The 16,785-nt window shown below is 40.4% G+C and overlaps 1 protein-coding gene across 4 annotated transcripts in view; it reads right to left on the bottom strand.

Moving 5' to 3' along the window:
- ATG7 (autophagy related 7) overlaps nucleotides 1-16,785 on the bottom strand; it is a 247,595-nt gene that overhangs the window by 187,939 nt on the left and 42,871 nt on the right. For all 4 annotated transcript variants that reach the window (XM_040491951.1, XM_040491952.1, XM_040491953.1 and 1 more), the window contains 5 exons: nucleotides 15,289-15,410; nucleotides 11,476-11,566; nucleotides 10,625-10,769; nucleotides 7,196-7,354; nucleotides 302-496 (listed from right to left, as the gene is read on the bottom strand). In XM_040491951.1, coding sequence (XP_040347885.1) covers nucleotides 302-496; nucleotides 7,196-7,354; nucleotides 10,625-10,769; nucleotides 11,476-11,566; nucleotides 15,289-15,410 — 712 coding nt within the window. The remainder of the gene's footprint in view (nucleotides 1-301; nucleotides 497-7,195; nucleotides 7,355-10,624; nucleotides 10,770-11,475; nucleotides 11,567-15,288; nucleotides 15,411-16,785) is intronic.

The raw sequence follows: 16,785 nt of genomic DNA on the forward strand, positions 1-16,785 counted from the left end.
TGCCCAATCAAGTGAGCCACCCAGGTGGCTTACGTTTTAATGTAAGTAGAATATCCCTTTGAGATACAGTGTCTCAAAAGGTTCCTATGAAAATTAAATAGTAAAGAATAACTATTATACTGGACGGTGGTGCGTGAGGCAAAGACAGCACGCAGCAGAAGCCCTTTGGCACCATGTCACTGGGTCACACACAGCACATCTCTCTTCTGGAAGGAAGGCAGACAGAGGACACCTCTCCCTCCAGGGTGATGGTACATTAAGTCACAACCAGAAACAAGAGCCCAGGATCCACACACTCTACCTTTCTTTTGCTCGCAGCAATGACGGCAGGGAGCCAGCGGCTCTCTCTGGTGTCCATCAACAGGAACACGACATCATGGCTTTCGATGAGCTGCTCCAGGTGCTCCACGTCTTTGCGGGCCTGCTCCAAGGTGACGCTGGAAAAGTTCACTGGGTGTCCAGGCATGGGGATGCTCATGTTGAACCCTCTGGCATTCTAGGGAAAAACCCAGATATACAGATGTCTGAAGCAAACACAGGTGGTATCTCAGAGCCTGTGTCTCCATAGCTACGAACATGTAAGTGTGGTCAGTTGCAACCAGAAATTTCTCTGTGCACGATCATGCTGCTTGTTCCTTTTGCTACCCGTGCCCTGACCTTCTTCACCTCTACATCCTAGACTATCTTATCCTGTCATCCCCAGGTCTCTGAGCCTGGATGTATATAGCAGCAAGTAGAGACATACGGATCCTAGTTCCAAAGGAGGGAGGCACGTCCATCTGAGCCAAGGAGGACACTGAAGAAAATGGTGCCTTTGACTTTTTCCTATAATCTGAGGCCAGGAACCTCTATCAAAATGCCCTGTGTCTGCCCAAGTCCCCTCTGTCTAGCTGAGTTGTTTCTCCCTACTTCTTCCCAAATTGCCCCCCACCCCGCTGATTTTCTTAGTGCATAACATCTCCAAATAGGATATTATAACAGAAAACATTTGATTTAATAAATTTATATAAGATTAGTATGACTGACTGTGTTAATCTTCTTAGGGGTATATGCATTTTTAAAAAACCTCTCTAAACCAAAAACTGTACTTGCTAACTTACAATCAGAAAATCTACTTAGGAGTGTGCAGATATTTGTTTGAGAGGGAAAGGGACAGGGGCTGAGCTGTAGCAGAGTGTGGTACTGAAGTGAAGCTTCATTCCTTGTCCAAAGAAGTTACCTGGTGGCCTGGGTTCTCCTCAGGGGCTTTAGGACAGCTCTGTAATTTACTATTTGTCCCCTGCTGGCCCCACAGTGTCTTGGCAGATTAACAGTGAGTCACATATGGGTGTCGGTGAAGTCAGGGACATTAACTGTCCACAGAAAAGAAAGTGTTGTAGAGTCACAAACTACATACACCCTTAATCCCCTGCATAGTGCTGGCCACAAGTAGGAGTGTGAAAACATCAACTTTCTCGTTCATTTGCCAAAACCCGTCACCTACTAGAAAAACAGCTCAGGGGGCAGAATAAGTAGGTGCTTTTACAAAGGAAAATTCTATTTTGTGGATTGTAGCTATTTTCTCCTTATCTTAAACTTTGAACCTAATCTCTGGAATTCAAGAAAGTGACAGTGGTAGCAAAGGCAACAATATTTAAAAGAATGAAAAAAAAATGTTGCAAGCAAAGCAGGAAAAGACACCAAGCAGAAAGGACTTCAGAAAGCGTTCACAACAAGTCCAATTTGGCAATGAAAACATTACAAAGACAACTATCTGGACCTCATTAAGGAATTCACTCATTAAGTATCATGTATATACTCAATACTGTGGTAAACAATAAGCAAAGACCACAGCAATGTTAATACCTTACTGTTGTATTACAATTGACAAAGCATTTGAGAAGATGGTAGCTTGATCTTGGTATTATTTAGGTACATTAGTGACACCAACACATAATTAATCAACACCAATTCTGACCTTTTCAGTAACACAGATCCATACCCACTTTACTAACCTAAATCGTTCTCTGCTTGCTAAAATTGCAGCCAGCAAGCCTCTATAGGACTGGCTCTCAGCCCACCATTTGGTCCACACGCCTGAGGCCGGAATTTGGCAAGTTTCAACACAGCAGTTTTCAACCTTGGCTGTGCGTTAGAACCACCCAAAGAGTTTTGAAAATTCCTGATACCCAGGCTTCTCCCCAGACTATCTCAACTGGAATTTCTGAGAGGGGACCCTGCCATCAATATTTTCTCAAACTACCCCCATCATTCATATGTGTAGTCAGGGTGAAGTATGGTTTACAGAAGAGTGTAATACATAGATTTTAAGTGTACAGTTGGCTGTGTTTCAACAAACTGCAGGTGAACCACTGCATATACCTTAAGACACAGGACATTTTCATCACCCCAGAATGTGCTCGTGTGCCCCTTCCCAGTCAATCCCCACTACTCCTCACCGCCACTGGGACAACCATTGATGCAACCACCTTTTAAACCCTAGATTAGTTTTTGCCTATTCCAGAACCTCATATAAATGATATCCTATGGTATACATCTGTTGGTGTTTGGCTTCTTTTGCTCAGCATAATGCTTCTGAGGTGTGCCCATATTGTTAAGTACCAAGAGCATGCTCGTTTTTGCATTGTGAAAATACCTCGATTTGTTTATTCAATCTCTCACTGACAGCTATTTGGGTTATTTCTAAATTTTGGCCATTAGGAACAAAGCTGCTATGGACATTCTTCCATAAGTGTTTTAGGGTATATATGTTTTCATTTCTTTTAGGTAAACATCCACGAGTGGGATTTCTGGGTAATTAGGTAGGTGTAGTTTCATGAGAACCTGTTAAGCTGATTTACAAAGTGGTTGTTTTAGTAGCAGACTGAGTTCTGGTTGCTCCACAGCCTGACAACATTCAGCCTTGTCAGTCTTTTTTTTTTTTTTTTTTTTTTTTAATGTTTATTTTTGAGAGAGACACAGAGTGTGAGTGGGGGAGGGGCAGAGAGAACAGGACACACAGAATCCGAGGCAGGCTCCAGGCTCCGAGCTGTCAGCACAGAGACCGATGCGGGGCTTGAACTCACAAACTGTGAGATCATGACCTGAGCCAAAGTCGGACGCTCAACCGACTGAGCCACCCAGGTGCCCCCTGTCAATCTTTTTAATTTGACCCACTGCAGTGGGTGGATAGTGATAGATCTCCATGGTGTTAACTCATACTTTCCTGAGACTACAAAAGTTGAGCATTTTTATGTGTGCCCTGGCCATTTATAGATCTTCACTATGAAATCAGTACCTCCACAATCTGTCCCCCTTAAAAAAAGACTTGTCTGTCCTTTTATTACTGAGTGGTAGGGGATGTTTATGGATTCTGGGGAACAGCTTCTTGCCAAATAGACCTACCCTGTGTATTTTCTGGGTTTTGGCCACCTTTTTCATTCTGTTAATGGCACCTTTGAGAAGCAGATGTTTTAGGTTGTGTGTGTGTGTGTGTGTGTGTGTGTGTGTGTGTGTGTGTGTGTGTTTTATGTTTATTTTGAGAGAGAGGGAAAGAGACAGAATGAGAGAGAGAGAGGCAAAGAAGAGGGAGACAGAGAATCCTAAGTATCTCACAGAATAGAGCCCAACTCAGGGCTTGATCGCATAAACTGTGAGATCATGACCTGAGCCAAAATCAAGAGTCAGATGCTTAACCAATTGAGGCATGCATGTGCCCCTGAAAATTTTAGGTTTTGATGAGATCCACGCTACCCATTTTTCCACTTATGGTCAGTATTTGCTGGGTACTAGATAATCTCTGTTTATCACGAGAGCACTATGCTGCTTTCTGCTGGAAGCTCTGTGGTTTAGCTTTTATGTGTAGTTCTGACCTTACTGGGGTGTCACCTAAGGGCTCAGCGTGTTCAATAAGGGAGCTCCATTCTGGATAGGTGGGTCTCCAATGTCTCATGGCCTTGGGGTAGCTCTGAAGTCTCCATTCCACTCACAACAGATGGTAGTGCTTTTTTGCCCGGCTTTACAGAGTCATGCCCTGAACACACGTGACTTGAACTGGTCAAAGGCTCAAGATGCTCCAGACTCCTCCTCTGCCCAGCTCCTGCATGTCTGATACTCTGTCCTGCATGTTTCAGTCCCCTTAGCTGCTCTGAACTCAGATCTCAGTTTCCTCAGCTCATCAAACCCAAGAACATCTCCTTGGGCTCCTCATGGGCTCTAGCAAAGGCCAGAAAGTACCTCCATGCAATGGGCTGGGACAAACATTCCTTCTTTCCCTTCTGTCTAGGACCATGGCCTTTCACTACTCCACTGCCTGGAGAGAGTCATTTTATATATTTTACCTGGCTGTGTAATTGTTTATGATAGAAGAGCTGGTCCAATACCAGTTACTCATCAGGGTTGTAAACAGATGTCCAGAGTTGGGTTTTAAAACCTCTGGTGTGGTTCCACAATCCTACATTGCCTTGTATTTAAAAAAAAAACAAAAACAAAAACGGTAATCTCAAATATTTATTTGATTTTTTAAAGGTTACTTTGTTTCCGACTAAATTAATTCAACCCCGGGATTAGACAGGGTATTTGTAGCAGAGCAGTTCTTTTCACATCTTGTTCACTTAGGACTAGCCTGTGTCTGTGGCCTGGTGTAAGGGGATGAGTAAGTATCTGCTGAATGAAAAAACTACACCAAACTGAACATACAAAGAAAATGCCGTAAGTCTGGGTAATTGGCAGGTGAAATAGTTTCACAAGTACTTTGCAGGAAATTGATGGATTACACTAGTACTTTAATGGATTCTGTACATTATCTATTATTGCTTACAAGGCAGGAAGGATGAAAGTATAAAAACCCTGGCTCCTGGTCTCCAGGACTGAATAACCCAGTAGGGAAAACACAGTAGCACAATGTAAGTGCTGAAGAGGAGGTTCGACCCTGGTAAGCTGATGGTTTCAAGAAAAGGTGAACTTGATCTCAAAGGCCCAGAGTGACCCGGCCCTTGCTTCTGCCCTAGCCCCTTCTCTGTCTTCCTTGACGTCAGTGCTCCCCTTCCTGGTTTTCCTTCAGTTCCACAGAAGCACCATGCTGTCTCCTGCCTCAGGCGTTTGCAGACAGCTCTGCTACCCTTCATCTAGCTGACTCCCACTCACTCATCCTTCAGGACTTAGCTTCCTCAAGGGAGTCTAGCTTAGGTCAGGCTGCCTGGTAAACGCCCTCACAGAAACCGAGCTCCTTTTTCATGCACTTAACAATTACAACTGTTTACAAAATTAGGTGTTAGGGACCATGTACCCCTCTGGACTATAGAAGCTCCACGGAGAGGAGAGAGAACTTTTCCTGCTTGTGCCCCAGTCCCTAACATACGGAAGGCCTGAAATATTTAATAAGTAACAGAACAGCTGTACAAATAAATAGGGGGGACTGCATTGGGTCACAGACCATTTGCGCAAGGAAAAATTTCAGGCAACTAGAAAGTAGCTGAATTCAGATTCAAAGCCAGGTCTGTCTTGGCCCTGAGGGGAGCTCACTCTCCAGTGACAGACTGGATTATTCTTCCCAACTATGCACTGCCTCCCACTAATAGAATGTCTTTGCCCTTTGCCAGATGACTTTGCAGGACCTCCCACTAGAAAGGCAGAGTATTCTGACAAACCCCACTGACTTTGCGCTTGGCCCTGTGACTGGCTTGGGCATATAAATGGAAGATGCTACACTGTGTCACTGGTGAGCTGAGGTTTTAGAGGTATAATAAGTTTTCACCAATCCTTTTACACTCCCACCTTCTACCAGAAGAAGAGCATGACCCAGACTGTTGCTCTGTAAGCCCAGATTTTAAAACAATGACTTACAAAGCAAATTGGAACCTGACTTAAAGCCTGGAGTCCAGCCTAGCCCAGCAGCTAAGCTACAGTCAATCTGCAGACCTGGGAGCCTGAGATAAATGCTTATAATAATAAGGCAGGGAGAGGTTAGGACTGTGTGATATGCAATAATGTGGCAGAAAGCTAACTAATACGCCTCCTCAATTGACAGGGTTGTAACATTTTTATTTCTTTTTGGCCTCTAGCACTTAACTGGATACACAGTGGGCGCTTAATCATTAGTGTTGAATTAAACCCAATAAACCATGCTCCTCAAGATTGCTGGTGAAATGAACAAAACCATCAATGTTGCTTCTTTTCAAGCAAAAGATTCTGAAATAATCTTTTCATATATATATTCATATATATATGAATATATATATGAATATATATTCATATATAATGAATATAATACTGAGTGATTACACAGAAAAACTTTGAGAAAGTGGGCTATCTTTTAGCTGAGGCCGAGAGCCTCTTGTGGCACTAAGTGGTAGCAGATGCTTCGGAGATATCTAACCTAACTTCTGTCAGACCAACTGATTAAGTGTGCAAGTTGCAGATTCTCTTTTGTGGATGACCTCAAAAAAAAAAAAAAAAAATCTTGCCAGATTTTGAATCAAATGAGCTGAATGACTTGTCTCTTATTATCTAGTGTGTTTTTAAAGGGAACAGTCTGATTCAAATACAAGCAGCTCAGGTAGCCACATCATCCTTCTGTGTGGACTTACATCCAATTTAATTTCATAAACCTGTATTCAGTAACTATTGAGTATTTTGGTGATGAAGGAAAAATAACATCCTGTATCTGAGCTATCATAAATCCCTTTCGGGGCACCTGAGTGGCTCGGTTGGTTAAATATCCGACTTCAGCTCAGGTCATGATCTCACAGTTCAAGCCCCACGTCGGGCTCTGTGCTGACAGCTCAGGCCTGGAGCCTGCTTAGGATTCTGTGTCTCCCTCTCTTTCTCTATCCCTCCCCCACTCATGCTCTGTCTCTCAAAAATAAATAAACATTAAAAAAAATTAAAAAAAAATAAATCCCTTTCAAACAAAGCTGGATATAAATATATGCATACTCCCAAATTCCTCAACTTAAACTCAGGTAATACTTTGCCACTCACAAAAACATTTTCTCACTCTTCATTTTATTTTCACAATAATGAACACGAGTTTTGTTTTGTTTTTTAATCCCCATCTCTGAGATGAGGAGAGGCTTAGCCATATGATGAAGGCCCAGGTAGTAAGTGACAAACATCTGACTCTCTTTTACCAATACCACAGGCCCTCATTCCCCAAGATTAAGCACGGAAAGCTACAGGAGAAAACCTCCAACATTCCCGAATAGCATCAACATACCACTCCAGGGAATATTTTCTGGAGCCGCTCTGCTGCAGCCAGGGCCTTGGGCTTACCACCTGCTAGGCAATCTTCAAATTCATAGAGAGGCTGCCTCACAGGATTGGAGTAGGAGATGTTGGCATTGTCCACAAATGTGATGTGTCTGACACCCCAACCCTGCATGGAAACAAGAGATCATGGTGTGTTTCTGATGAACATTTCACAGGGTGTCTCTCTTGCAACCTATAAAGAGGTTTAGTTTTGGAATAGCTTGGGAATCTCAAAATACAGGAAACTTTAGAAACTGAATTGTGCAAATTCAGTTTTTGATTAACAGAGGGCCAGCTTCTTTTAAAAGACAAAAATAATTATATACCCGGTGCCTAGTTTCCTGCAGTAATGAATCTAAGAAATGTCAGAGTGGGTCTAATAAGTCATTATTTTTGACAGTGGCACCAGAGAAAGAGTTGGAGGTGAGTCCCATGAGAATTGTCTATGTTGCTGTCTTAAAAGAATTAGCGATAAGCCCCCAAATGTACTTGCTTTCCCTTAATGAGTAATTAAATATAAATAACAGCTCACATTAAAACTCACTTAAAGCCTGAATTAATGCCTCAGAAAAATGACTTACAAGTTATTTTCTGTTGTATAACATCGCAGAAGATTTTGTACTACTGAAGACGTAAAGGGCTTGTTAATATTCGGTAATACAGGGGACAATTCTATATTCTCTCAAATAGTTTGCATGATTTCATACACTTTAATTATAATTCCTTTAAAGTATTATAGAACCACACAATTTTAAACTGAGATGGCATCTCTAACATCCTTAGTCCAACTGTTTTGTTTCACAGATACGCAAAGCGTAGACCAGAAATCACTGAAGGTCATAGATCTGGTTAATGGTGGGAAGGGTTGAGATCCTGAGAGTTGCAACCAAATAGAGATGACTGCTTTCTGGAGGGTGGGGTGTAGTGTGTGCATCTCAGCATATCATAAATAGGCACAGTGATCGAAGAGAAGCCCCTGCCATGATTGGCTACAAAGCTAATTCTGCTCTCTCTCTTATTTCAATAGCCTTCCATTAGGGACTCTGAAATTCAATTATACTGACGGTTCCCAGGGGACAGTCAACTAGTACCCAAGATTCATTTTCAGGGTTGAGAATGAAAGGACAGAATCCATCCTTTCAAAAGCATAGTTTTTACATTATTGGTTTTGAAAGCCCACTGGTAAACTCAGATCTACTCATCCAGTTTTGTAAGTGACTTTCATCAGCTAAGCAACCTACTGTGGAGGTGGAATAAAGACAAGGACAACCCAAAAGTCACTTGTGCTTGGTTTGAGGACATTTACTTCTCAAGTGTTTTTACATTCCTTAAAGCAATGCTGAGAGGACTGCAAGGAAGGCAGTCTGGGAACATACTGGGCAGTGGGAAGAAAGCCAAATAAATTACAAACATACTATGGGTTAGCCACATGTGAGTGTGGGTTTGCACTTAACTTTTGGCTTCCTGGGATGCTACACGGTTTAAATGGCTAATCTGTAAAGATTAAAGGAAACGATAATACTCATTGAAGACAATGATAATACTCAGTGCTGGTGAGGATGTGGAGATGAAAAAACTATTGCACGAGTTGAGAATGTAAACTGATCTAATTTTTCTGGAAAGCAATTTGGCAATATGTGTCTAGAATCTTTCAAATGTTCATATCTTTCAACCTACTTGTAGCAATATATCCTAAGAAAATACTTACAGCAATCTATCCTAGGAAGTAATCTGAAATATGAACAAAAATGCTCCACAACATAATTTATAGTTGTAAAATATTGGAAACATATTAACGCCTACCATTAGGGGAGTGTCTCAGTACATTATATTCATCATAGAAGAAGGCATATTCTAGTCATTAAAAATGCTTTATAAGCATCATTTCTAATGACATGAGAAAGTGTTTACAAGGGTAAAAGATAAATTAGCAAGGAGCATTATTATAAATCAAATAAAAATTTTAAATATGTATTTAACGAACATTGAAAGGAAATAAGTGAAAAAGTGGTAGGAAAATGGGTATCTTCTTTTCCTGCTTCGTAACTTTTATACTTTACAAATTTTCTATAGTGGGTCTCTACTGACTTTATCATTTTTAAAAATATTAAGAAAACCTAAGCACCTAATTATGGAAGCCAGAAAAAGAATAATAAAATAAATTCCACAAAGAGAGGAAGATTATTAATGAAGATAAAAATAGATGTTAATGAATCTGAAAGCAATACAAAACAAAAACAAAAACTATAGAACTAAAAAATAAATCAAGGACTTAGCCCTCCAAAAAGAATGATACAGTAGACAAGGCTCTCTGGCAAGTCTGAATAAGAGAAAAAAGAGAAAACATACACATGCAACATTAGGAATGAGGAAAGATTTTTTAAAAGATAAAGAGAGTTTTAAAAGATGCTAAGAGAATACCATATGTATTTTGTGTCAATTAATTATAAAATCACATGAATAGAATAAAATTCACAAAGGAAACAAAATTAAAGATTCACCCTCACTAGTAAAAGAAAAGCAAATTAAAAAGTCATATATGCTTCTAAAAGTACAGGCTCGTAAAATGTTTTGGGAAGGTGATTTAGTTTGAAAAAAACCCATATATACGTATTATATATAGTAAGTATATATAGTATATATAGTATATAGTATATAATATATATATTATAGTATATATAGTATATATTGTATATAGTATATATATATGTGTGTATATACTATACATATATATATACACAGTATACACACATATACATATAGCATACACACAATACATCCTCTCTAACATAATAATTCTACTTATAGGGATTTCTGCCTAAACAAATAATCCCATAGATATGTAAAGATCTAAAAATGTTCATTTCAACAGTATCTCAAAAAAATATGCTGAAATCGAAATAAAGTGAGGGCAGAGTCATACAACAAAATACTACATATACCAAATATAGAACATACAGAGAGCCACAATTATTTTTCTATTGAGTTAAGAATAAAAACCTGTTACAGACAGTATGCTATGATCCAATTTTTGCAAATATAAATAAATGACAGCAAAGGTGACAAATGTCCCTCTCTTTATTTGCAAGTGCCTATGAAAACGTCAGGGAAGGACATACTGTGTACTAATCTAGGAAGTCTGCTGAATTCTGGGAAGTGGGACGAGAGGAGGGTGGAAAAAGACCTTCTGTTTCTACTTTGTGATAAAAGTATGAATTCCTTTTATAATAAAAAGATAACTGACAAAAGAAAAAAGAAAGGGAAAGAGGGAGGGAAGAAGGAAGGATGGGAGGGAAAGAGGAGTAGGTAACTCTGGGAGGAGGAAAGCAATCTGGTATATTAAGATAAGAGGAGAAGCCACAGCTTCAGAGGTACCATTTGGCCCCCACAAACTTACCATCAGTGTCCTAGCGACATTACAACCCAAGGTGCCGGCTCCAAGCAGCAGACACTTGACAGACACAACCTTGTCTAAGTCCAGAGTAGGGACCAATCTCCAACACATCAATTTGAGATTTAAATCCACTGATGACTCAGCTAACCTAGAAAACGACAGAATTATTTATCCATTCAGTCACTCATTTATGCCCCAATCTTGTCTTAAAAAGATAGAAAGCATCTGAATAAGAAAATGAGGACCAAATCCTAACTAAGCAAAATGAGATCACAGGGAAAATAAGATGAAGCATGAGGGCAACAGCGAGGAGAAACAGCACAGCACACGTGCCCGTGTGGATCTCCGTAACTGCTACCGACAGGCCACAAATCTGATACCGAGTCCCTAACAGCCAAAGTGAAAATGGAAGCATGACCACTTAGAGGAGTCACTGGCCCCTCAAAAAAGGGTGCACTTTTATCCCTTAAACACAACACTAATTTCTATGAAATATTTCTTATAACGTCCTTCAATGTAGGCTAATAGGATGAAATTAAAAGGCCACGAATAAGGACTACAAGGTAGCACGTATCTGTAACTAACTAGTTTGAGAGACTCAAATCAAAGCAAGAACAAAATTTATAATGTCTAGAAGACCAGATGAACTGTGTGCCCTTCAGGACCTCCATCAGGTGGTTAATTCTCACAACCACACTAAATCAAGTCAGGCAGCAAAGAGTGGAGTAACACTCATTGTCAATGTGAATGGTACCCCCTGCACTGATGTGAGCGATGTGGTTGGCCTGACAGAACCTGCTGTGTGTCCTCATTACCAACGGTCCCCTTGGGAGAAAACAGCTTCCAAAATATACCTTTTAGGGTCCATACATTCACTGAGGTTCACCATCCTCGGTCCCATGCCGCCTTTCTGGTTTTTTTCCCATCCGACTGCTTTGGGACAATCTTAAGGCAAATAAAATAGTACGTTTAATGAAGGAGGGACGAATAAAAACATGTAAGTCAAGTGGCAAGATGGCGCACACATTAAGAAGCTTTCAGTTCACTTCTTTCTCAAAGCGGCTCAGGGACCTGAATTTGCATGTACTTGAAGCAGTTGCTCAACACCTTCCTCTACTACCAGGACCCTCGCTGAGAGATCACCAGGGTTTTCCTGCAGAGGGGCTTCTGAAATAGCCCTGGACTCTGGCCTGAGCCGCCTCAACTTCTGCAGTTCCTGGGAGCTGCTCGAAAAAAGACAACCCAACTTGGGATAGGTATAACCCGGTGCAAGGCTCTCTTATCTGCGGAAGACCAGCCAGCATGACTGCAGCACACTTTCTGCTGAGCTTCCCATCAGGATTTGAACCTCTATGTTCAGTGCATCCTTTCCGTTCCTCATCCTTACCACAGCACTCTGCTCTGCCTCTCAACCCTGTCTCTGCACACCTATCCTGTCCCTTTGTTAAGCTGCCCTCTCCTTTAAGCTCACCCTTATCTAGTCAGTCTTTCCCCTTCCCTGACTTCTCTCTTCTCCACCAACTCCTTTTAATCTCTGCAGTCGGTGCCTCTGAATTTCCAATCCCAGTTCTTGAAGTGTGCTACAGGCAATGCTGTGTAGCAGCATTGGAGGATAAGGATCCTGTGGCTGCTCTATTCTATTATTACAAAATCCTCTTATAAGTCTCACTTTCTTACCTTAATGGTAACCTGACTTCCTTGCCAGCAATCTGCTAATGGGGGGGCCATTCACTCTATTACCCTCTTCACATCTTAGGACCTCTGTTACTCTCCCTTTCTCACCAAGTACCTGAGATTCACAAGAAACCCTCTACTCTGTAACAGGGAATTCACTCAGTCACAATCTACCCTGCCAGCGTCCCCTCCAGTATCTGCCTTAAGTAACAGTCTTTGAAGGAACAGAAACTCCTGGACTTAAAGATGTACAGGACTACTGGGAAGAAGTCTATGTTTCTAATTTGTATTCTGGTGTTCTTTGGCCATTCTCCTACTTTTAGATGGCTGTCAACACTTCTATTTTCCTTTCCTTGGGAACTTTTCCACGTTTGACCTTAGTTTTTAAAAATAGTATTGCTCAATATAATTATGGGACCTAGAAGGTGTAGATTTCCTTGACACAATCTTTCCTTTCTGCGATAGGATGACCAAGGGAAAACCTTGGGGCCAACTATCCTCAAAAGCTACTTGGGCCCCAGTATGGCTCGACATATCATTCACAGTGAGGAGCCAGAAAACAAATGTCCCTTCCCATTATAACTCAGGCACTCTGATGCACGCATGTGTGTGTTTTTTTAATATAACAAAAAATTAGAACTGATGTAATAGATTTGAGTTCTTAAAAAAGGTTAAGAGTTCAAAATTCTCTTTTCTGGGGAAGGAGTTCAGACATGCTACTAATTCATATTTTGTCTGCTTTTCTCACTAGTCTTACATTTAATTTAAAAAAAAAAAAAATGCATCCCTAACATATAGCCAAAAACTTGAAAAGAACTTCAAACCACACAGTCTAGTTCTGCAATTAATAACCCTGGCCTAAGCTTTCTCCTGTTACAGATAAGAAGTCATGGTACAAATAAAATCTCATTTCAAGTGAAAACATCTCTGTTCTCAAAATGTTACAGCCATTTCTAAGAAAATTAGACATACCTTAAGCTTATTAATAAGGAAAAAAATATACTTGATCTATCCTATCTGCCTCTATATAAATCAAATCCATAAGACATGCCCCAAATTAATAGAAAAACGTTTTTTTTTTAGGGGAAAATTAGGTCTTGTTTTCTCATAGGTGAACAATCAGGAGGAGAACATCAAGGACGTGAAATGAAGGATCTCCCACTCTCTGTAGAGTCTGCTGCCTCCTTCTGCCGGCTACGAGAATAATTTTTCTATCAGCAGTGGACAGTGGGCTTGGCTGTACCACGAGGAGCCAAAGATGACAGAGGATATTTAAAACCATACTTCTCATACCAGTGCCATTGCAACTATAGGATGTCTTCGAAATAGCATAAACTACTACTATATCAATACCTTCAGTTCACGTTATGCTATAGAATAACTCTTTACAAAGTTTTATTTAAGGTTTTATTTGTAGCTATGAGGGATAATATTAATTTACATGAAAAAAGAAAGAAAACTTGCCTTTCCTAAATTACATAATCTACACTCAGTATCAAGCATAAAAAAATGTAGCAGAGGCATTACTGGATGACAAAAAAACATATTTTTCAAAAGGAAATGTGCAATGTTTCTGGAGTTTGCCAGCTTCACCACGTATCAGCAAAATAATTGGGAATGGGGAGGAAGAATCATCCAATGACTTTATCATAAAAATGGAAACAAAAGAACCTCCTCTGTAGGGTGGCTGGCAAGATTGAGTGAGTGAGTTAGTATGGAAGGCATCTGGTGGCCTGTGGGGCATAGACCAGACACATATTACTTGTTAGTTAACTCACCCATTCCCCTAGAACTATCTACAAATTGCAGTTTAATAACAAAGGTATGGCACCTAAGTTGAGTCCATGGAAGCTATTTTAGAATGTGCCAGAAGAGGGTGCTAAATCAAATGCAACTATCTAAAGACAGCAGGGAAGCAGTGAATTTCTTAGGGCTCTGAACTTACAACTTACAGCCTTCTCCTCTGCTTGACCAAGCCGAGTCCACCCTCAATCTTTCCGAGAAATCTATTTAAGACACTTATCAGTGCTGCGGCAAAGACTCACCGATAAAATGCTGTCAGAGTCAATCCTAAAGCCTTCTGACTTCTGCACTCCAGAAATGACATCTCAGAGAGATGTTACCACTGCCCTCCCTGACACACACACTCTTAAGCACATGGCCCCAGACTATAAAGAAAGCGATGTGTCTTGAACAACGCAGATGTGGTGAAAAGCAGATTAAACAACATATGTAAAGGTACCCTGGAAAGCATGAAAGTCAAAGAAATCTGAGGGATTGTTTTGGAGAGTGCTGGGATTGGTGTAAGATAAGAAATTAACATAAATTAGCATTTATTAAATACCTACGCCAGACATTGCATATCTTTTACACAGGACCCAGATTTGCCCTAGGGTATATTCCATGAGGTGGGTATTATCATCTTTATTTTACTCGAAGTTGAGTATGTATTCTATCTTTGTGACATGTATATAAACACATAAACATATGCGTACACACACATCTATAAAATACCTGTGAGCCCAAGTTTCCTAACTTATGATATCTACTACACAGGATCCTACAAAGAATATTAAACACGGAAGGAGAAATGGCACTTTTGCTAACTGGTTTACTATGTGGAGAACAGGATCACACATAACTATGTAACAAATAAATCTGTAAGTAACATTCTTCCTCTAAGAAAGGTCAGGAATAAAGATTTCATATGAAACAAAAACTAGGAAGGGAGAAAAAAAAATCCTCAAGTCTGGAAAAAAAAAAAAAAAAAAAGGCCTGGAGGAAATTTCCTGAGGACAATCTTTGCCTTTGTTGCTTTCTGAATAGCAGAGCAGTGCCCTCTGTTCAAGAGAGGTGTTCCCATGGGCAAAGAGGTAAGAGCTGTACTTTTCTCTACCTTCTGCTGCCATTGTGAAGGGATGAAAGGAAAGTTAAACTTGATGAGGTTTCTGATAAATGATAATTATATGCATTCTCAACGACTGGCAAATTACCTGGGCTAAATGCCATTTCTGGAAGCTTCACTTCGAAGACGATGCTGTGGGCGATGTCTCTCACCCCCTGCATGGTGCGGTCTCGGAAGCAGAGGACTTCAACAGACTGGAAACTGCTACTCCTGATGTCAGGTGCCAGGTTTTAATTAATTCATTTTTTTTTTTTTAAGGAAGGAAAAGAAAGAGCTCTCATAAGAGCTTCAGCAAAACCAGTTGGAGTATTCAAAGCATTGTAATTATGCCTCCCTGACACCCCTGGGGCATGGTTTTAACCTCTGAGAGATTTTGAATGCATACACGTATGCTCTCCTTTGTCCAAATGTTTAGAGGCTGAGCAGTGAGTTGGCTGTGATTGCTTTCTAAGTGAATTTTATATAACAATCATGTTGCAAATAAATAATTCTAACAAATGAATCATCAATGCAGGGGAAAAGAGATTGCAAGATGTTAAAAAGAACCTCTAAGACATACATGGTTTCTTCTGGGCCTCCTTCTCACTCCCTGAACTCATATTCTGTGAAACAGCACCTCAGTCAGTACTAGTTAGGAGGCCTGTGTGCACTCTACAGACTCACCACCTGGATAAGCAAGTGTAACCATTCTCCCTCTGGGGAAAATCTACAATTTAGCTATCTTCATTTGTTTTAAACACTTTTATGTAAGTAAAACAGATACAAAGACAAGTACACAAATCTTAAATATAAAGGAGCTCATCTCATGCCTTCTCCCAGTCACTGCCCACCCCCCTTCAAGAGTAACTACTACTCTACTGTCCACGTCCATTCCTGGGTTTTGTCTGGTCTCATCTTTACCTAGAAGGAATCACAGAGTACGTATTCTCCTAGGTCCAGCCTGTTTTACTCAACATTAGGTCATCCGTGTTGATACGTGTATCAGTATTTCACTCAGATTTGCTACAACATCACATTCCATCACAATGAATACACCACAATTTCTTATCCGTTTCATTGTTGAAGGACATCCGGGTTATTTCCGGTGTTTGATTATTAAGAATACTGCCGCTATAAAAATTCTTGCACGTGTGTTTGCTTGTATCTATCTGAGTACACATTTCTGTGCATTATGTACCTGAGAAAGAAATCACTGAGCCACAGATAGTTTTAACTTTGGGGGATGCTGCCAGTTTCCTAGCAGTGTTTGAGGGCTCCAACTGATTCACATCTTTGACAACACTTGGTATTGTCATCTTTTTTAAGTCATTTGGTAGGTATGTAGTAGTATCTCAGCATGGTACCTCATAATCTCTAATACTGAGTAGTATCTCATTATATTTTATGTCCACTGAACAATGATGTTGAGCATCTTTTCAAATGTATACTGACCTCTTAGATACCCTGTTTTCATTATTTTAGGGCTAGGAGAAAAGGAAGATGGTAACAGTAGGATAATCCGATCTGAGAGTGACCCAGACAGGTGGAGGGAGGGGCTGGAGAATTTGGGGACTGGGACCTCTGGGTGATTGCCCCTACTCTGAAA

The sequence above is a fragment of the Herpailurus yagouaroundi genome, unplaced genomic scaffold (assembly GCF_014898765.1).
Source record: "Herpailurus yagouaroundi ecotype Mexico unplaced genomic scaffold, PumYag 183, whole genome shotgun sequence".
Taxonomy (NCBI): Eukaryota; Metazoa; Chordata; class Mammalia; order Carnivora; family Felidae; genus Herpailurus; species Herpailurus yagouaroundi.